General features: G+C 51.0%; 1 protein-coding gene across 1 annotated transcript in view; it reads left to right on the top strand.

Annotated features, from left to right (window-relative positions):
• Positions 1-954: 954 nt before the first annotated feature.
• The window catches only part of ELMO2 (engulfment and cell motility 2), a 38,112-nt gene continuing 16,878 nt past the window's right edge, over positions 955-22,188 (top strand). Inside the window, exons 1-8 of the mRNA XM_059407148.1 lie at positions 955-1,043; positions 12,390-12,517; positions 12,838-12,878; positions 13,319-13,391; positions 13,703-13,753; positions 17,061-17,242; positions 18,776-18,875; positions 19,598-19,749. Coding sequence (XP_059263131.1) covers positions 12,440-12,517; positions 12,838-12,878; positions 13,319-13,391; positions 13,703-13,753; positions 17,061-17,242; positions 18,776-18,875; positions 19,598-19,749 — 677 coding nt within the window. The 5' untranslated portion in view covers positions 955-1,043; positions 12,390-12,439. The remainder of the gene's footprint in view (positions 1,044-12,389; positions 12,518-12,837; positions 12,879-13,318; positions 13,392-13,702; positions 13,754-17,060; positions 17,243-18,775; positions 18,876-19,597; positions 19,750-22,188) is intronic.

Raw genomic sequence — 22,188 nt, 5'->3', positions numbered from 1 at the left:
GGCTCTGTAGATTGCAAGGTGCCCTGTGAACGGTGGTGGTCGTTATTTAATCCTTTCTGGGTAGTATCCATCTCACGCAGCCTCTGCCGAGCATCTGTAAAATGGACAACAAAATCCATACTTCTCGGGATTGTTGTAAGGATCTGTGAGACAAAATGCTGAAACCATAAACTTCAGACTCAAACCAGCACAGTGGGGCATTTTGCTCTGCGGGCCACTAGCTGTGCCATCTCTGGCCCGCTGGGGAGCCTCAGTTTTCTTATCCCAAACAAAGGGATCGGCATAATACCTACATTGGAGCTGCTGTGAGTATATAGGAAGATAGCATGAGTGAGGCCTTGGCTCCGGCCTTGCTCTGATCCCGGTAACAAACGCCACCTCCCACGGGATTCCGCTGACAGTACAGCTGAGCCGCAGCCCTCTGCCTCTACTCAGCGCCCACGGTCAGCCCCGGGTGCAGGTATAATTAGCTCCCTCTCGGTGGTGAGCAGCCACGGCTGCTCACAGCCTCTGACACGACTGTCACCTCCCACTCAGTTACCCCACTGTTGAGTGTGCATTACATGCCCGCTGGGCATGGGGCTGAGTGCCACCGGAGGACAGCTCAGCCCTCAAAATCTCCGAGTTGTCACAAGGAACCCAAGCCTTTTCCTTCACTCCCGGGCTGTGCCAAAAGAAAAGTTTGAGGGAGAAAAGGCCGCCTCTTGGATCCGCTGCAAAATCCCGCTCCTTCGGACCCCACAGCACGCGGAGTGGGTGGCGAGGCTGGGTGGGAAGGAAGCTTGTTTCCTTCAGAGGCCTCCGCCAGTGGGGCGGGGACATGCCGGCGCTTCCCCCCCTCCGGCAGTTGGGCCCGCCTTTCTTTGAGTGACAGGCAAGCAACCCAATTGAAGAAAGAGGATTCAGCGTGACGGCGAAGCGGAGCAATAGGAACCCGGGTCGGCCTGCGGGGGCGGGGTCCCGGGAAGGCGGGGCGGGCGGAGGCTGGAGGAGCCGCGGAGGCGAGACCCGGGCGCGGGAGCTGGGCCTAGGTCGGCGCCCTGGTGAGTGAGGGGGGCGCCGGGCGCCGGGGCGTGGCGGGCCGCGGAGAGGGCCCTGGCCGGAGGGATGCGGGGAGGAGAGGCCGGGCCGGGGAGGGGGCCGGAGGCTGCGGCCTGCATTTGCCCCAGGGGTTGAGGGGCTGGAGGGCGGGCCCCGGCTGCACCGCGCCGGTTCGTCAGGGGGTCGCGGCCCTGCTGGGCGCCGGTTCCCCACCAGGAGTGGCGTAGGGTGGGGAAGAGGGCGGGCCGGGCCTGGAGGAGCGAAGGGAGAAGGGTGGGGGGATGGAGCCTGCGGGCAAGACGAGCAGATGGGGGAGGGACGTGGTGGGAGCGCGCTCGCTGGGAGCCCGGGGAGTGTGTGCGGCTGGGTGGCCCTCGGCCGCGGCCGGGGAGTCTCTCTTGACATCGCCGCCGCGATGCACACGCTGCCCATCACCCCGCCCGGTGGAGCCGGCCGCTCTGTGGCCCCCAGTCCGTCTACTTCTCATCTCCGCCGCTCCCCTTCCGTTCAGGCGTCTGTCGCCTCCTACCTGGGCGGTTGCATTGTCCTACCTGATGGGCCCCCACGCTCTCCCGCCGCTCTGCTGTGGGCCTTGCACCGTGGCCAGTGGGGTTTTCAAAATGCACATCAGATCCGGACACTCCGCTGCTTAAAACTGGCCAGCCGCCCAGCTCTTGCAGGGTCAGCCCGAGATCCTCGCCCAAGCCCTGGAGATCTGGAACCTCCAGCCTGTCCCTCCTGTTCAGTTCTCTTCACACTGTCCTTTCTCTGTTCCTTACACATCCCAAGCCCTAGCTTTCCTTGGGGTCTTTACACTTAGCCTTCTTCTGTGTCGCCCCCCCTCTTCCCCGCCCATTTTAGTCCAGTAAACTCATCTTCAGGCTTCAGATCTGCACTCAGGTGTCACCCTGACTCCTTCTCCAGGTGAATTCCCCACTTTTGTCACCCTGGGTACTTCTTCATCACACTTGAACAACTGCAGTTTTACCTTTATTTGTGAAAGTATTAGAATGTCTGTCCGTCCCACCAGATAAGAAGGCCTAGAAGATAGTGTCTGGTTTTGCTCCTTGTGCATCTCGAGCCTCTTGCACAGGACCAGGCACCGTAAACATTTATTAAAGAAGGGGGTGGAGGTCTTGGCTTTGACAGGAGGAAGGGGGTGTGAATCGTGGTCCCTGATAGCCTGCCAGTGGGGGAAGGAAACCAACCTGGGAATACTTTCTGTGTGCCAAGCTCTATGCAGAACAATGCTTTGTGTCCAATAGAAATAGAATGCCCTATGGGTAGTTTAAATCTTTTAGTAGCCGCATTAAAAATTTAAAAGGAAGCAGGTAAAATCAATTTTTGGAACACATTTTACTTAACCTATTATATTCCAAAATAATATTATTTTGACATGCGATCGATATAAAGACCCTATTAATGGGATAGTTCCCATTTTTGTGGGTGCCCTAAGTCCTTGAAGTCTGGCATGTGTTTTCTACCTATAGCGGGTCTGATTTAGTTTGTGGTAACCACATGCCCCGTGCTCAGTGGCTACACAGGACACAGGTCTGGGGCTGCCCTCTTGGGCTGTGCAGTTCTAGAAGCTTTGTATACTTGTGGCATTTAATCCCCTTTAGAGTCTTTTGGGGTAGTTCTTGTTGCCTGCATTTCACTAATAAAAATAAGGAAGCTCTTAAAAGTTACATTGCCTGCTGGTGATCACGCTAGCGTTTGTGAGTGGAGGAGGGAACATTAGGACTAGGACCCCGTGTGTTCTTCTGGAGTCTGGTCTCTCTATACCCTATGCTGCCTCTAGGAGGTGCCAAGGAGGTCTGGGAGTGCAGGAAGTGGGGACTAAACTTGAGAATGGTGGCACCTGTGGCTATATTGCACATTCTGTCTGGTTTCGTGTGGAGTAATATGTCTGGACACATCAGTACCACCTGTCTAGGTGGCTCAGGAACAAGCATATTTAATGCTTCTGGAGGAAAACCCCCTGCAAGGCAAGTCCTTCTTTGACCCAGTTGCTATACCTCTCAGCACAGTCTACACGGTGGTCCTGGGAGATGGGGAGATGGGGAGAGAAATACGCAGGGCCTGCAGTGTCCTGGTGGTGCTGGGAGCAGCACGTTCGAGTTAACACTGGCTGCTCAGTTCCACGATTGCTCACCGAGTGAGCGTCCCCTTACTGCGAGGCCAGCGCTGTTCTACTTAGGGTGACTGGGGAGTGTAAGTCACAGCCCTCATTTTCAGGATGCTTACCATGGAAGGACAAGACCAGATCGTAGGGTGATTAGGTGACGCCCAAGACAACCACATGGTGTGACGAAGACCCAGAATCAGTGGTCAGTAGAGCCTGCAAAGTTGTTGTTGAGACCAAGCTGTGAAATGTGTTTGAAAGCATTGAATTTGAGCTTCCTTAGGTGGGATGGACGCTTTGCAGTTTGCCTCAGTGCCTGCATAGATGCTCCTTGGCTTATTTACTTATCTGCCTGGCTGCTTAAGGCATTTAACTTTGTCACCCCACTAGGCATGGTGGTTTAATGTGAGTCACCAGGAAAGACTGGTTGAGCGCCTGTTATGTGGCAGGCTTTGTAGTGGCCATGGCTCTGAAACTGATTAAAAAGTCTCCAAGGTGCTGTTTCTGGAAGAAAATAATAATAATAATTGATATTATTATTATTATTATTATAGAAGAACACCACCACCAGCGGTGCTTTGCCTCCTTGATTGCCTTCACATATGTTCTCATTTTGTCATCAATTTCCTGCAGCCTGAGGGTAGGGTTTTTGTATGCTAGGAAATGTGGTTATGGTGTTTTTGCAGCTTCTTCAAGTTCCCACAGCTGGAATTCTGCTTACTCTGTGTCAGAAATCACGCTTATATGATTAACATAGATTATCTCACTTAATATTCATAACCCCTTGAGAAGAGGAGGGTTGATTCGAATCCCCATTTTACAGATACAGAAATTGTTAGAGCTGAGCTCCAAATCCAGGTCTGGCCCACTCCAGAACTCAAGCTCCTAACCATTAAGTGACACTGGCTTACCAGAAGGTCAAGGTGGGAAGAGACCTCAAAAACATCTACTAACTCCCTCATTAGATCAGGACAAGAGGGCCAGAGTGGCTTGTGGTCATGGTGAATCTGGGCAGTCATCCCTTGTGCTGTAGAGAGGGAACTAACCCAGACATGGGGGACCAAGACCTTCTTTTGTCCCTAACTGGTGGTGTGGCCTTGCCAGCTTCTCTGGACCTCAGTTCTCTTATTTATAAAGTGAGAGGGCTTGGCCTGATTTTACAGTGAGAACAATGCTGTGTTGTTATGGTTGGTATTGAAAGAGTTGGGCCCACAGCCCGGGACTTCAGCCATGACCCAGGACTCTTCTGGGCTCACCACACCCCCTCCCTACACAAGCTCTGCCACCCTGTTGCAACCACCATGGGCTGTTGAAGGGGAACAGTTCCTTAAAGTTCATCAGTATTTTCCGTCTCATTGTCTGTTTCACTTCCAAAAACCGAAGCAAGTAGTCTGTAAACCCTGAACCCTTCTAAATCTGCCAGCTATTATAGTTAGGGATTTGTAAAGTTCTAGGCAATGGACAGTTCTCTGCAGTGTTTTTATTCTTGTTGAAAGGCAGTAGGTCTCAGGACATCCTGGAGAGTATTTTTATTTATTTTCATTTAATTTAATTTATTTATTTATTTATTTATTTATTTTTAGAGAGGGAGTTGGAGAAGGAATCTTAAGCAGAGTCTACACCCAGTGCAGAGCCCAGTGCAGGGCTCGATCTCATGACCCTGAGATCATGGCTGGAGCTGACATCAGGAGCCACGCAGGCACCCCATGAAGGGTATTTTTAGTGTGGAATTCTGCAGGTTCTGCAGTGTGCCAGGCAGTGTGCTGCAGACATTGGGGAAGCGGGGGGAAGGGACACAGGCTGGATGTGTCCCTGCTCTCAGATGGCTAATAGTCCTCTTGGCTGTGGCTTTCAGCCCTGACCACCATTAGGATCACTTGGGTGGTGAGAGGGTTCAGAGTGCGGGGTGGGCATCGATGGTGCACAACCAGAGGTGAGGACCGCTGGTCTAGAGTCTGCTTCTCACACTTGAACATGCATGTGACCACCTCCCCCGCCACCGGGGGTCTTGTTTGAAGGTGGATTCCCACTGAGCAGGTGATCCTCCATGACTGCAGGTTCCCAGGCACTGCGCATGCTACTGATTGCAGCTCACACTTGAGTAGCAAAGAGGCCGCACAGAGAATTTGAAGTCAGGGGGCTGTGAAGGTTTGTGTAAGAAGACTGGGAACACAGAGGAGGGGCAGTTAATTCTGCCTGAGGGAAGAAGACAAGGAAAGCCACACCAATGAGGGAATGTGTGAGCTGGGCCTTGAAGGATGAGTAGGAGTTTGCCGGTTGGCTAAGGTGGAAGGTCAGCAGCGTGTGTGAAAGTGCATACTCAGGGGTACCTGGGTGGCTCAGTGGGTTAAAGCCTCTGCCTTTGGCTCAGGTCATGATCCCAGGGTCCTGGGTTCTGGCCCTGCATCGGGCTCTCTGTTCAGCAGGGAACCCGCTTCCTCCTCTCTCTCTGCCTGCCTCTCTGCCTACTTGTGATCTTTGTCTGTCAAATAAATAAATAAAATCTTAAAAAAAAGAAGAAAGAAGAAAGAAAGAAAGAAAGTGCAGACTCAGAAGAGCGTGATGCTTGAGGGAGCAAGATGGTTTGGGGCGACGTGCTAGCATCTACGCGGGAAAGTCTGGACAGCACTTCCACCCTGAAGAGCTACTGAGTGGAACTGGGGTCAGCACTCTGCTAGCGAGTTTGAGCTCTGTTCTGTATGCTTGGGAACTCCGCAGAGGGCTTCTGTGCAGGGTAAGGGGAGACCCAGGTGATCCTTAGGGCAAGTGTTCAGGGAAGAAGCCCGAACAGTTAACCACTTCCCATTCCCGTCCCCTTCCTCACTGTGCTGTGGGTCCAACTTAGTGGCTTTGGGGTGAGGCGGGTGTTCGGCAAATTTCTACAAAAAGAAATGTCAGCCGCTGTTGTCACGATGGTCCCTCTCAGCCTTTCGAGCAGTGCGTGGAAAAGTTGAATCTCTGCCAACCCAGTTCCCCTCCTCTGGACCTGAGAGCTCATCCCCATTTAGCGGCCGAACTCAGGGAAGTGGCGTCACTCCTCAGATGAGAAGATTTCAGAGGGAGAAGCCTCTAGTGAGATTGCGGTTTCAATTAGAAAGAGGGTGTGACCTCTAGTTCCCTTCCTGGTGTGGTGGACTCTGTTGCAGGAAACATAAACCAGACTCACCCACACCATCCCCCCCCCCCCACTGAATCAAAAGCAAAAGATGAGAACAAAAAAGCACACGTCAATCCTTATCCTTCAAAGAGTGGGGAGGAGGGCGGGGAGGACGGAGAGCTGGAAGCGGGAATCTTCATTCTGAATTCCTTGCTAGTGGGAAGGCATCCTCTTTCACTTGCTTTCTGCACATGGGCTGTGTCACCCGCTGGCAGAGTCCAGCCCTCTGGAGCAGTCACTGCATGGGTGACGGTAGATAAAGCTCCACAGGGCCTTTTGTAACCGTGTTGATTTTACAAGCGCACCTGCCAGAGGCCACTTAGGGACTGCTCCCCTGGAGATGCCGATGGTACTATTTCTCTCTGTTTCCCGAGCTTTGCCTTTGAAGACGTGCGCTTTCATTCTCCTGCCTTGCAGAATTACCTTCCTCAGATCGAGTGCGTGCCTCTCTCCTGTTTGTGGCGTGTTGAGTTTTGCCAGCCGGCTTGATGTCTGCAGCGCTTGCCTTTAAGGGGGTGGGAGGTGAGGGGCGGCAAGCGGATTCATCTGGAAGAGGGCTATGACTTCTTTGCCCCCCTGGGCCTGGATGGAAACCACAGCTCCCTTATCCCGGCTGTTCGCTGTTGAACTCAAGCACCCCTGAGGGCCGAGCAGAAGGCTATTTATAACCCTGAGAGTTTTGCAATGTTACTGAATTGCCTCGACCTAATTTCCACTTCCTTTCTAAAATGAAAATGAAGAGTTAGCAAGCAAGTACTGAAGGAGTTCCCCACAAGGAGACCCTCCGTCCGGGGATGGGCTCGGGAGAACACGACCGCTACTACTCGCCTGCCTCCTGACGCCTCCACAGAGAAGCAGTGGGATACTCGCCCCTTTCTTTGCAGTAGAGTCAGGGGCGCTAAACCTGGTCTTGCAGTGAGACACGTCCAGTGAGACGTCAAAGACGACAGCCAGACTCTCAACAGTGGAAATACTGTGTCGTTAGAAAGTGGCGGGACGTGGAGGGAACACCAAACAACCAGAACAGTTCACGCCAGTCCCTTTCCACTCCGAGGCGGCGCTGGTTCACAGGAGTGGAGGAAGTCAGAGGTGAAGGATTTGCGCAGACACTGGTGCTTGCTGAGCCAGAACGGTGTGCCAAGTGCTGTGCTAGGTGAGTGGGTGACAGGGTGTACCTTCCTGGGGGGAGGAGCTAGTGAGGAAGAGAGATGCACAGATACTTAACTATCATAACAGTATGTACAATAGTAATAATACCTGTCACGGAGGAGGACAGGAGCCCTCACAGAGGTCAGAGCAGAGTGCTGTGAGAACACAGTGGTCCCATCCTGTTTCATTTCGCTAGGGAAAGGGGACCCCTCAGAAGGGTAGAGGGGCAGTGACATCTGAACTGGACTTTGATGTTTAAATAGGAGCTCTTTTGACAGTCCAGGGAAGGAAGAGAACATGCGGATGGACAGAAGAAATGGAAGAATGTGGCCTGCCTCACGGAAACAGCAAGCAGTCTGGGAAGACCTGGCTAGACGGAGAACCCAGTAGCACATGAGGAAGCGGGGCTGTCCTCTAGACAGTGGGGAGCCACTCCCTGTTGGACCAGTGAGCTCTCGCCATGCAGGTTTCTTCCCTTCAGGGTGCTTTAGCTTCAGGTATGGCAAACCAGAGTCCTCCAGACACCTGCTGCGGGCCACGGACGGCTTCACCTGCTGCTCACATGGCTTTCAAACAGCACCAGACTACCCGGAATCCAGTTATTATTATTAGCTGCGTGACACTGAGCATCGTCCTTAATCTCTCCGTGCTTCGCCTTGTCTCATCTGTTGAATGGGCGCAAAAATATATCACGCGCGGTTGCTGTGTGGATTAAATAAATCAATATGTGTAAAGTCCTTTGAAAAGGACCCAAGTATTACGTAGAGGGAGAAGAACTAACTGTGAAGTCACATGACTCAGCCTTGAGATCCGTTCTGATGTGCTTGCTTTCTTTATTTTGGAGGGAGGGGAGACATGGGAAGGAGCCCTATGGCAGACAAGCTCAACCCATCTGAACTTCAGTTGTCTCATCTGTACAGTGGGGTTATTTTTCAGGGTTCCTTGAGCATTGGCTGTAATAATGCCATAGAAGTGAGCGATCAGGGCGCCTGGGTGGCTCAGTGGGTTAAAGCGTCTGCCTTCAGCTCAGGTCATGATCCCAGGGTCCTGGGATCGGCCCTGCATCAGGCTCTCTGCTCAACAGGGAGCCTGCTTCCTCCTCTCTCTCTGCCTGCCTCTCTGCCTACTTGTGATCTCTGTCTGTCAAATAAACAAATAAATAAATGAAGTGAGCAATCAGGGCCACCCGGGTGCCCTGTGGGTAAAGCGACTGACTCTTGATTTCAGCTCAGGTCATGATCTCAGGGGTGTGAGCCCCCTAGTGGGCTCTGCACTCAGTGGGAAGTCTGCTTGTCTCTCTCTCTCTGTTCTGCCCCCTGTGCTACCCCACCCGGTAAAATAAATAAATGAAATCTTTAAAAAAAAAAAAGAGTGATCAACTGTAAAAAGGCTGTCTACCCATTACTATTATATACAACATGATTACTATGAAGTCCCTTATATAACTAGTTTTTTTTTTTTTTAAGATTTTATTTATTTATTTGACAGAGATCACCAGTAGGCAGAGAAGCAGGCAGAGAGAGAGGAGGAAGCAGGTTCTCTGCCGAGCAGAGAGCCCGATGCGGGACTCGATCTCAGGACCGAGGGATCGTGACTTGAGCTGAAGGCAGAGGCTTTAACCCACCGAGCCACCCAGGCGCCCTAACTGAACTGTTTTTAAAGACACCAGACTGAGCCCGTGTCAAGGAAGGTCCTGCTCACTGTCATTACCCTTTGCCTGTTACGCTGCTGCTTGCACAGGCCCCCAGATCAGAGTTCCTTCAAAGCCTGGGGTCAAACTTAGTCTTAAGCCTTTTCGTTGCAGTGAACAGAAAAGCAGGCTAGTTCCATTTAAAGAAGGGCTATTTGGGCAGGATCCAGGGGAATTTCAGGCACCTCAAGTGTAGGAGTTGGAGCCATGGGATCTGGGAAGTCATCAGGCTTTTTCATCTGTTTTTAGGACTTTGTGGTTTCTGGTTTCTGGCCTCCACTTATCTACACATCTCTGGATTCTTCTGCAGAACAGCTTCCTCTAAAAAGACTCTTGGTTTTTGCTTCTTGGTATCTTTGGCTTGCTGGTGGCTTTATCTTGCCACAGTACCTGCTCGGAGGCTGATGATGATCTTTCTACCCCAGGGCCCCTTGGCATCCAGCTTCCTTAGCTTGTGTCTGTAAATTTAAAAGAAAGAATTGGATTTATCCGGCTAAGGTTCAGTGTTCACGTAGGTCCCACCAGCTGGGGCAGGGGTAGGGAGAGTGTCATTCAGTTTAAATGGACAGCCTGCCCTGTGTGAAAAAGGGCAGAATCACTGAGAATGGGGGCTCGGAGTCTCTCTCGAATAGTCTTGGCAGTTGCAAATCTCCACGCTTTAAGATGGATATGAGTTTTTGAAACAGCCACGAATCACTCAGGGCGAGGTTTAATAAAGAAAGAGACAGTCAACCTAGGAAATGCCAGGTTGGGTCCAAATAATGTGGAATGGCCAAGTCATGAGCTTTAGCTTCGTTGTCTCCAAAGACAGTATGCAGAAAGGAGCTCTAACAAATAAGGCTTAGCAGCACCATCAGGAAATAAGGGTGTGGCTGCCTTGGGTGTGGACTTTGAAGTGGGCGATCTTCATTTGGATTTGTAAATTCTACTTTGTAACCATGGGCTTTTAGACTTAGGGAGCACTCTACGTGTGCTTTAGTTCAACACTCACATCCCACAGTCGAGGCTTGGGTGCAAGGGCCACGTCCACATCACCCAGATACCTAGGGATGGAACTGTGACGGGGTCCTGACTCCATGACGTCCAAACCCAGTTGCTTCTTCAGCAGGACAGTCATCCCAGCGCCTTCTCTCGCCTCCTTGTTTCAAAGAGAAGAACTAAATGACAAATGGTCTAAGAGGCCATCCTGTGTGCTTCTGTGTATACAAAGTGCAAAAAACGGGCCACACTCATGTATGGCGAGAGCATCAGAAAGGAGTTGCCTTTTGGAGGGCTGGAAGGTAGGGGATTGCCTGGAAGGAGGTAGGAGGGAATTTTCTAGGGTGATGAGAATGTTCGAAGTCCTGTTTTGGGTGGTGGTTACAGAGAGACGTGTGTATTTCTATTCTATATATACACGTACATGAGCTCTGTGCGTTTCGTATGTAAATTATATCTCCGTTTTAAAAAATGGTCTCACAACTGTACAGTCATACCTCCTAATTATGGCACATTTACCGGTAAGGATAAAGATGCCTGCCCTAGGCATCCAGAGTCACGGTCCCACCCCTGCTTTGCCATGTGGCCTTTCAGCCAGGAGGTGTCCTAATGGGAACGGTTCATTGTGTGTCTAAGCATACGAACATCACACACGGGAAATTCTGCTTGGAGCCACAGACGTGGCAGAAGCTTTGAGGACCACCAGGCCTGCCCCCCACAGGCTCTTTAGGCTTGATTTAGTTCCAACGAACAGAAATTCAGACTAGCTCAGCAGGGAAGGGAAGAGCGCCGGCCAAAGTCAGCCCCAAGTTCTGTCCCCTTTCCTACCTATTAGCTGGTGGAACTGGGGCCCTTTAACCATCCTCTGAGCTCCAGCTGGGTCGTCTCAGAACTAACAGTCTGATTCCGCCTACTTCCTGGGGCTGCCGGGAGGGCTCAGCGGAGTCAGTGAAAGCGCTTGGAAAACCATCTGTGCATTGTCACGTGCTGGAAATGCCAGTACTGTTGACACTTGCCTTCTGGGGCAGCCCAGCCTGACCAGGAAACGGTCACAGAAGCTTCCCTCTCCTGGAGACTCCCAGGTGTGGAGGGGAAGGGCCTTCCCCCCTTTCACCAGACAGACCTGTGCTCACAGGGCTGTGAGAATAGACATCTGTGTCTGGGCCTAAAAGCTGCAGCACACACCAGCACCAGCTTAGCAGCGGCTCTGCCCTGAGTTCAGGAGAGCCAGGCAGTCTCCATTATCGAAGCCTGATGTGCGGGTGAACGGCTGAGCCTGGCGGATGCCGAGAAAGTTCTTTTTTTCATTAAGAGAGAGGCCTCTTCTGAACCTGTCGGCAAGGAATGTAAAATATACATGGAAATAATCCATCAGTCGAGTGACTTGCCTTCATCAGACCTTGGAGAGAGGATGCTTTGGCTGCTACTTGGAATACCACTAAGCTAGTGGGGTTGCCTAGGAGACTGGTCACATGGGCCCATCTTCCAGACCCGTTCAAAATGATTTATTTTCCTTTATTTTGGAGACAAATGGGGGAGGGGGTCAGAGGTACTTTCGGAGCCTCATCCTCCTATAGAGGGGCCTTTGTGTGGGGCTGTCCTCACCTCCCTGCACTTGAGCGCCGGCAGCCCTTGCCCTTGGCAGTAGGGACTAAAATAGCATTTCCTGTCCCAGTTTTCTTCCCCATTTTCTGAACTCTGCGTCATCCCACACAGAGGAGGCTCCACATTGTGTCCTTTGAGGGGGAAGGAGTGGCAGCGGTTACTAGGCAGGAGGCGAGAGCAAGCGGCCGGGCCCTGCTGACACTGGGATCTTCCTCGGATGAGAGTGGAACAGAAGTGGGCAGGCTCCGTCAGCCGGCCACTCAACTAAGAGAAGGCTCTGCCTATTCTTATCTGTCTCAGAGCATATGCTTCTCCCTCCCAACGTCCCAAGATGGGAATTTGCAGTAAATTCATTCTTCTACCACACAGTCCTCCTGACCTTTAGACCAAAGTGTCACGTTGGCAGACCTTGCTCCTGCCCGATCTGCAGTTGATGGATGGCTTGTCCCATTTCTACTCGCTGACTTAATCTAAAAGAGACAAAAAGCCCAAGGAGAGAGGGTCTGGTGTGATGTCGAAAAATTCCAACCAAGCAGTTCCATATGTTACTTTGGACACCGTCTTCTGATTCTCAGAAATATCTAACGAGTGAAAAATGAAGGCAGACGCTCTGACTCTTTCCTTCTCTCTGACTCTGTCTCCAGGCGGCTGTGTCAGTGTGTGCTTCTTGGAGAAGTAGGGCCGATTGGGAACAATGCCGCCCCCATCAGACATCGTCAAAGTAGCCATTGAGTGGCCAGGTGCTAACGCTCAGCTCCTTGAAATCGACCAGGTGAGCTCCTGGAAGGAGGACAGAAGCAGAAATGCTGGGGGGAGGGAGGTCGTCAGGGAAGCGCACGGCAGGGTTGTCTTCAGGAATGTGGGCTTTTGGCATCAGGAGTAAGAGCCAGCAACAGGAAGGTCAAGGTCTGTCCCACCCCATGGAGGGTCGGTCCTGTGGCTTAGGAGAGAGGTTTCCTCTCCAGCAGAAGCCGTCGGGGAGGCAGTCCCCACTCAGGCCCCGGGCTGGTCCTGCTAGGCAGGCCCTCGTCAGAACCTTGGTGGGAATAGCATGGATTGCTGGTGAAGAATCTCCATCTCTCTCTCTTTCAGAAACGGCCCCTGGCATCCATCATCAAGGAAGTTTGTGATGGGTGAGTAGAAAGTGCTCTCGTTCTGGACAAGGGTAGGCTAACAACTGTAGGAACACCGCCCCACCGGGAGGAACCTCCAGTTAGCCGGGTCCCGGGGGTGGAACTTTTGCGGATCGTTGTCTTACAAAGGAGGTGTAGCGGAGGAGGATGTCCCTACGACCTCGTAGAAATCCTTCTTTTTCCTGTGAGCCCAGGAAGGTGCTGGTGGGCTGTGAGGCTCGCGCTGAGTCATGCGAACCGCCTTGGACGGCGCCGGTTGGTACCCAAGCCTGAGCCACTTGTTTTTGGTCAGCATCTCAGCCTGTAGCTTTGGGTCTCCCCCTCCTCCAGGCAGGCCGCCCAAAGCCTGAGGCGACTCTGCTGGCAATGATTAATGCATCTGCTGCTTTTAGCTGGGCCTGCGGAAGGCCCGGGCGACTGTACTGTGGTTTCTCACACAGGTGGTCGCTGCCAAACCCAGAGTATTACACCCTCCGATATGCAGACGGCCCCCAGCTCTACATCACCGAGCAGGTGCGTGCGGGAGCGCAGTTGGCACGGGAGCCTTGCTGACAGCGGGGCAGCTTCTGTGTCCCAGGGAGGGGCTGCCTCCCAGGCAAATTGGGGCACGCCAGCCCTGCCTCCTCGGGTGGCTGGAAAACTGAGGCTTCTCCTCTTGAGGGCCCAGGTCACATGGAAGGGTTCTGAGAAGTTCTCAGGCAAGACACATGCAAAAGGAGGCCTGACCAAAGAGGTTCAGTTACAACTACTGTAAAATTGAGTCAGCCGGCTTGCTCAGGTCTAATATTGTATCTTAGTTACTCTTTTTCCTCTTTGTTACCCAGACACGCAGTGACATTAAGAATGGGACCATCTTACAGCTGGCCATCTCCCCGGTACGTATCTGGTTCTCCTCAGGAGTACATTTATTTAACACACATAGGAGCACCCACCATGGGCCAGACTCCCTTCTAGAAACCAAGACTACAGAGCTTTAAAAGTCAGTCTTTGAGGGGCGCCTGCCTGGCTCGGTCGGTGGAGCATCCAACTCTTGATCTCAGGGTTGTGAGATTGAGCCCTACATTGGGTGTAGAGATGACTTAAAATAAGTCAATCTGTGCTCTCACAACTTTGTTAGGAGTAAACAAAGGCCCCTCTCAAGCATTCTGACAGAAGGTTGCTTAGGGAGTTATGGGGACTCAGACAAGGGGCTGCCTGGTTCGGCCTGAGGATTCCCAGAAAACCTTCCCAGAGGAAGGCACGCTTAGCGCATATGTTGAAGGATAAGCAAGAATTGGCCAGAGAAATAAGAAAACGAAGGGTATCCCAAGCAGAGTGACGCGTTTTGTTGGGGGAGGCGGAGCCTATAGCAGCCAGTGGGAAGCCGACCTGGAAGGGCCCCGGACGGCTCACTCAAGGGTTTGGACTTGATTCGGAAGGAAATGTGGGGACATTGAAAGATTTTAAGCAGGAAGGTACATTATGTTTAGATTTATATTTTAGGAAGATCACTGTAGTGACAGTGTGGAACACGGGCTAAAAAAGGAAGGTTGGTGGTGGGAGGAATCTTTAAGAAGCTAATGAGGAATGTTAGCAGCCCATGAAGCGAAGGCAAGTGACAGTGGAGATGAGGGGACAGGCATGAGAGCTATTTAGAGGTAAACCCAGGGATGGGGTGATATCCTGGACGTGGAAGGAGAGGGAGGACTCTGAGGCAACTCCCTGATTCCTGCCGGAGCTCCTGAAGGGTAACTAAGAAAGCGACTAGAAAGGCAGAGAGAAAACCAGGAGACCCGAGAGGGAGTGGGCAGGGACTGTCAAGTTAGAGGAAGGCGCGGCCTGCAGCAAGCAGAGATCGAGTCGACGGAGAGCAGAAACGTTGTTCACTGACCCAGGAAGTCCATGGTCCCGGGTGACCTCTGTGAAGACAGTTCTGGTGGGGTGATGAGTGACAGCCGGGCTACAGTGGTGGCAAAGTGAGGTCCCTGACTTCACCGCACTATCAGGAAGCTTGGTTATAAAAGGAAGTAGACAGCAGAAGGCAGGAACTCGGGGATGTGGAGCCAAAAAGATAATGCTTTTTAAACAGAGGTAAAACATTCCTGGGTTGCAAAAATCAAAAAGTTTGACAAAGATAAAGTGGCAGGTCTCCCTCCCTCTCCCATGCCTCATCTACTCAGTTCCCCACCTCCTCTGACCCTTCAGAGCTGCTAACTTCTGTTGCAGTTTCTTTTGTGTCTTTGAAAAGAAGTTAAGGTGAAAGAGAGGAAGGTTGATGGTGCAGGAAAGGGGGTGATTAATGGAACAGGACCTCACTGGGTCAGGACAGGGGGAACCCAAAGCCCAGGTGGAGGGATTTTTGACCGCTCGGTCCCTAAGGAGGATGACCAATATGGGGGGGGGGGGGGTCACTTACGTGTAGAAGGGCTGCCAGAAAATTAAGGCTGTGATGGCACCTGTTTTCTTGGCGAGGCAAGAGACCAGTCCCTTTGAGCAGCAGGGGGTGTGCAGTAGTAACAGCTAATAGTTCCAGAACGCCGAGTGATCGCTTCACATGCAGCATATCCTCTTATCTTGACAGATACCCAAAGAGATGGGTACTCGTGATAGCCCCGTATTGCAGATGAGCAAACTGAGACTCAGGTTACGTGACTAGCCTCTTGTCACACGATAAAAACATGGCTGAACTGTCTCTCGAACCGGGGGCTGTCTGACTCCTGGCCTGTATGCTCACCAGTGAGTCCTCCTGCTTTCCCCCTTCTCCGGAATCTTTCTCACCCAAAGGACTTCATTACCCACCCACCCAACCCCTGCTGACTCCCAATCCCACCCCACCACCCCACCCCCCGCCCCACCGGCCAATCAGCTCTGCTAGCTTAATATCTGCTAGCTTAATATAACCGTTTGGGAGCTGCTCTCGTGGACGTGCTGAAGCATTTTCCAGACCTCCTGCACTGAGCAGTTGACTTTCCCAGGAGTACATCTCTCCAGAGCAGAAGGCGGCAGCCCAGAAATGCTGTCTCGGGAGGAAAATTAACATTTGGAGGTGGAAGTTTCCAAGTGTGATGCAGACCAGTGCTCTTCAAATGGTTCTATCTGGTGACCTTTTCTCGCAGTGTGCGTATTCTCCACCGCGGGAGTCTGGAGGATTTCTGTGTCATCCAGAGCCGCAGCCGCTGTAGGCCCATCTCTGATAATAAAAGAGGAGAGGCAGAGGGGAGAGAGAGGTGACCAGATCTGACTCCTCGGTCAGCAGCAGGAACCGGGCTGCAGTCACTTGCTGAGCTCTGGAAGAAAAAATAAAGACCGCGGGAGCATTTTGCTCTCAAGGCTCTTCCATTCCAGCTGAGAATATTAATTAACAGACAAAAAATAAGAGAGTGACAAATTGCAGGTCAGTCACTTGCGGGGGCCTTGACTGTAAAGCTAGGAAGTCCAGCAGGAGGAAGGGCCAGCAGACGCTCGGGAAGGCTTGTGGCTAGAGCTTGCAGCAAGGAAGCAAGCATTTTTCTGGGGAAAGTTCATGTGCTGGGAGAAGGCTTGATCACCAGCCATCACTTTGAAAAAGCTATTTTGAAAGCTTCCAGCCCTGCGGTATTCTTAAAATTTCCCCAGGACTGTCATTTTAAGGGACAATGATACAGGCTTTCAGAGAAAGTTTAAAAAAAAAAAAACTTGTCAGGCTTATCACATTTTGAGATTGAAAGGGACTTTAAAGCTGGTCATCAGATTAAGTCCTCCACCCAATGCAAGAATCCCTTGTGTAGCATCTTTGACAGCTGGTTGTCCAGATTCTCCTTGATTGCTTTTAGGGCCTGAGAACTCATTACATCAAGGGACAACCTGGTCTGCTGTCTGATGGCTTACAGTAATAGAAAACTCCCCTCTGTTGAGCCAATATCCGTGTCCCTGTGACTTGCCGGAGGTGGTAGACAATCTTCTCCCTGGTCCTTCAGTGGGAAGTTTCTGTAATCCATAGACCAGAGTGCTACAGAAAGGATCTACATAGGTTCAGATTGGTCTTGGCATACTGGTAATTCCCTGATTGATCCAATAAGCATTTATTAAGCAACTCCTAGACAGCGTGAACAACTAGTTCTGCCTCAGGCTTGGATGTCCACAGAAAAACCTTTATGAGCTACTCACAGAGCAGTAACCTGCTGCAAGGAGCAGAAGGCATACATCTTGTTCCTGCTCTCGTAGTCCCGGGCTGCACGCCAGCTGATGGAGAGGACCCAGTCGTCCAACATGGAGACCCGGCTAGATGCCATGAAGGAGCTGGCCAAGCTCTCTGCTGATGTGACCTTTGCCACTGAGTTCATCAACATGGATGGCATCATTGTGCTGACACGGCTTGTGGAAAGCGGAACCAAGCTCTTGTCCCAGTGAGTATAACTGAGCTCTTCTTGGGGGGTTTCAGAGACTGACTTCAGTCCGCGGGGCATCCTTTTCTCCTCTCCACCGAGTCACTTTAATTTATTGAGCACCTTCTGTGTACAGAGCAGTGTGCCAAGTACTGGGCTCTGCACTGAGGGATTTGCTTATTGTGGTCCTGAATCTTGTACTCTAGGTGGTCTTCACAGATCCAAGCAGTAGTAAAATCATGGGGTACAGAAGTCAGGAAGCGAGAAGGTAGATCATGACAGATCTGTTAATTTATGGAAAATGGCTAGTGAGCAGACTGTCCAGAATTGACCAGAACAGGCATCTGTCTGTTCTTAATCTCCACCCCTGCTTCCTCCCTTTCCCGTCATCTCCCTGCTCCCGCCCCCCCCCACACACGCACACACACACACGCAGGCCTTCTCCCTACCACCCATTTTCACAGGGAAAACGAGCTCCAGAACTTTGCAATAGGCCACAGACATCTCTATCATATCCAATGCCGAGATGAGTGTAGTGGCACTCTGTGCCCATGGCCAGCCGTGAATGAACACGTTTCGTTAGCTGTCTAGGCCTGTGCTGGCTTTCTGTCCCTCTCAGCCGGCACACAGAGGGCGTTGGAAATCTTTCCAGCTGATGGACCAGCTCTTGAAATTTTCAGCCAAACCAAGCACCTAATCTTGGGTGTTCCTTTTAAGTCTTAGATTTTGCAGCAGCGTGGACATCGTGAAGCTTTCAGTGGCCCTCAGAGACTTCAGCCGTCTCTGGGGGGCGTGGGGTGGAGGAGGTACAGGACTGGACTGGCCTTGGTTTCCTCCTCTTTAAAATGGGGGTGCTGCTTACATTGTAATACTGTCACAAAGATTGTTGTTAACAGGTCCGATCCTGCCTTGCCAACGGGAATAGGGTTTGTTGAATCTAGAGCACTATAGAGCTGTGTAAAGGGTGGTGTGTAGAGAGAGGGGGACACAGGAGAGAAGGCTTCAGAACGCTGTCAGCATTGCAGTCAGGGGTTTGCACACATTGTCACCTTGCCCATTATGATCTTAACGCTGTGAGATTGACTCAGTTTTACCAAGGAGGAATTTGAAGTTTAAAAGGATAAAATTTGCACAGTTAGTAAATAGTTGAACAGGAATTGAGCCCCTGTCTGAAGTTTGTACCTAAGCTTTACTGCATCTTGGTGTTGAACATGGGCTGTAAGCTCCTTTGGGTGCCCTGCCAAGTATTGGAGTTGATAAAGGTCTGATACTTTTTTTTGGTTTTGGAAACAGGTGAGTGATCGTGCTCCCCGGGATGAGGTGGTACAGGGAATGAAAGCCAGTCCTCTGGCAGCTCTTTTTTCCCAGAGACAGATGCCTGGACAGAATCTGCTGCACACCTGGCCAGGTGTGCACACAGGTGGCTACTCACAGCTGTGCTGACCGTCCCTGACACTCACACTGAAATCCATCCCCATCGTGGCCACTGTCACACCTGTGTTCCCTGGCTCTGAATCTTTGTGTGATTTTTGTGTGTGTTTGCTTATGTCCCAGCTATAGTGAGATGCTGGCATTCACCTTGACTGCCTTCTTAGAGCTCATGGACCACGGCATTGTCTCCTGGGACATGGTTTCAATCACCTTCATTAAGCAGGTGAGGCCTCCAGCATTCCATCGTCCTCTCCTCCCTCTGTGGCTGGTTGTCCTGTCAGTTTAGGGACAGGTGCAGGCAACACAGCCATTCTGAGGGTCGGCTTTCTGTCCCCAAGGCCCAATTTTTCATCCTCACGCTCGGGTCTTCCTAGAGCTCCTGAAACGGTTCCTTCACTGTTCTCTGAGGCCTGCTCTGAGAAGATGGGGCCGGGCTCTCAGAACTGAATGTGGCCACAGTGAGATGGGATTGTCAGTCGACTTGGGATGACACCAGCCGGGCCGCCAGGAGCCGCCTGGAGTCTTCTGACCTGCTCCCCGAGCACTCCCTTCTCTTTGGTTCTGCATGTTCATTTTGTTCGCCTTAGATTTCTAAGTCTGCCTTCTGTTGACAGAGCTGCAAAGCAGCCTGTTTGGATTATCAGATCGAGCTCAGCAGGTGGAGGGGATACTTCTCCTTTGGCCCTCCTTTCTTCTGCCGGAAGGGGCGGTGTCAGTTCTCAAAACTGGACTAAAACCGAAGAGTCATGTATCCACTGACCTAGAGTCACATCTGCCATTGGCTTGGGACATTGGGAACTTCCTAATGCTGGAGATATTTAGGCAAAAATGAAAGGACCATGTATCAGGAACATTATCATGGGGGTTGAGAATAATGGGGAGTTATTAGATTCCAAGACTTTGAGCCCCAGGCTTTCTGACTGACCTGGCCCTCACTTACTGTAGATTGCAGGGTACGTGAGCCAGCCCATGGTGGACGTGTCCATCCTTCAGAGGTCCCTGGCCATCCTGGAGAGCATGGTCTTGAATAGCCAGAGTCTGTACCAGAAAATCGCAGAGGAGATCACCGTGGGACAGCTCATCTCTCACCTCCAGGTGTGAGTAAGAGATCCCGCCGCAGCCTCCCCTCGCGCCTCTCGTCCTCTGGCTGTCTCCCAGCCCTCCTCCGTGGCTTGTGTTCCAAGCTGCCGGTCCGCCCGGTCACTCAGCATCAGCATGTCCACACTGCTGTCGGGACGCTCCTGGTGTTGGGGCCTGATCATGGCATGCTCCTGCTAAAACCCTCCGTGGTGCTCCTCGTCCCTCAGGATGAAGCCAAGTGCTCCCAGCCTCCTGTCCCGCCGCGTGCCAGACAGAATCAGATGCTCTCTCTCTACTCTCTGGGCCAAATAGTCTCTCTTTACCTATGATAATGATATAAAATTCTCTATTTTTGTTACCTGTCTCCCACTTTAAATTTTGAACTCTCTGGGAAGAAGGACCAATTCTTTTTGGGTTCCCTGCTTTGATTTAATAGAAGTCAGTTAGTGTTTGTGGAATGAACATTTAGCAAACGAATGGTATGCCGTGGGGGGTAGCAAAAAATATCACACTGAGCAGGAGTTCAGGCTTCCAGTCAGATCCCGGCTCTCCTACACTCTGACCAGGTCTCTGCCTGCAACAACTTACCTGGTCTCGCCTGGTCTCGGTTTCCTCCTCTCTAGACTGGGGTTAGTTCTCCCCACCACTCGGACTTATGAGGATCAAAGGAGATAAAAGATCTTGCCTGATGGCCAGCATAGGTGAGGTATTCAATTCAGGAGTGGTTTGCTTTTGTTTGTTTTCTAAGGAGTTTAACACAAGGGCGCTTGGGTGGCTCAGTCGGTTAAGCCTCTGACTCTTGATCTCAGCTCAGGCCTTGATATCAGGGTCGTGGGTTCAAGCCATGCATTGGGCTCCACATGCAGTGTGGAGCCTACTTAAAAATGGATAAATAAATATGAATAAAAGTAAATTAAAAAAAAAAAAACCCTAAGAGTTTATCACATCCTAAAATGTTTTAAAAGCAGTAAAACCAGAAGACAGATGAACCCTTTGGAGCACTGTTCCTTTCCTCTCCATTTCTTTCACTTCACTTTAACCCCTCTAAACAATTTAAGGGGGCTGGACTCCCCCAAACAAAGCATTGACTCCTTTCTGACTCTTGTTCCCTTTCAGCATTTTGGACGTGGACAGATGCCAACAGAATGCCCTGTTAGTTCCCAGTATTGCCTGTTTATAGCAGCCCTGGCCTGACTCAGCTCTGCTCCCAGCTTTACCCTCCACCCCACAAATAATCCAAATAAAAAGAAAGCATCATTTGCAGTTCAGATATCTTCCTGGTCACTTCTAAGGAATTCTTTAGTCTCTGTTTTCATACCCCAAAGCCAAAAATGTTGTTTGAAGTGAAGGGAACATCATAAACTCCAGACGGAGAGTTCCGATTTTCCTGACGTCAGACTTACCCCTCAGTTTCTTCGTTTCTGAATCAGGAATGACCCAGTTGTGTTCCCCAAGGGTAATAGAGGAGCATGGCATTTTTTAGGGTTCGGTCCATGACTATTTTCAGCCTGTAGCTGTTACTAGACATTATGTTCTCTGCTGTTCGGGCTGGGACACCGAGTTCCTTCCATGAGACCTCCAGGATGCCCCGCACCTGACTCGGAGGTCTGCCGGCCTATCTAAAAAGAGAGCCCCACCCCTGCCCCGAGTGTACCCCCAGCGTGGCAGGTGGAAACATCTTGCCAAGGGCCGGGATTATAAGATTCCAGAGAACAGTTCTAGCAAATCTGTTTTAAAATGAAGTAAGTTTGTAGTTGAAGACTCTGAAAATACAGAAAAGCACAAAGAATAAATCCTTTGCCCACTTCCCCACCTCCAGACAGAACCACTGTTCACATTAAACTGACTCGCCCTGCTAGCCGTTTTCTCCTTGTATATTTTTAACAGAATTGAGAGCTTACTCTGTATACTCTGTGTACCTTGACTTTTTTACAGAGTAATAGCCCTTGAACATTTCCCCATGGTAAAGATTCTTCTAAACGGGTAGTTCTACATCTTTTTTGCATCCCATATGCCTTTGAAAATCCAGTAACAGTTATAGACTCTCACTTTCTTGGAGAAAATAACACAGTCAACCAACTGCATGGAATGATTTCTGCACCATTTCTTGGGTTTACAGACACTCCAAACCCATCCTGAACCCCGGGTGAAGAACCTTTACTCTACAACGTGATTTTCAGTGACAACTTAGTCCTGTAACGTGATAAACAGAGTTGCGAATGTGGGCATTTGAATTATTTACTGTTCTTTCTTTCTTTCTTTTTTTTGACAGTACTTGAATGAAATGCTTTGCCAGTACATCTTGCGCGGCTCTCTGATTACCGTATTAGTAGAGTTGCCGGGTTGCAGAGTATGCCCATTTTTAAGGCTTCTGAGATATTCACCCTGGATGATTATTTGATTACCGTCTGAGCGACCGTTGCAAATGCACCCGCGTGTCCTCTTGCTGGTCAGTC

Source organism: Mustela nigripes, chromosome 7 (genome assembly GCF_022355385.1).
Source record: "Mustela nigripes isolate SB6536 chromosome 7, MUSNIG.SB6536, whole genome shotgun sequence".
Taxonomy (NCBI): Eukaryota; Metazoa; Chordata; class Mammalia; order Carnivora; family Mustelidae; genus Mustela; species Mustela nigripes.
This window is presented reverse-complemented; position numbering and strand designations above follow the sequence as displayed.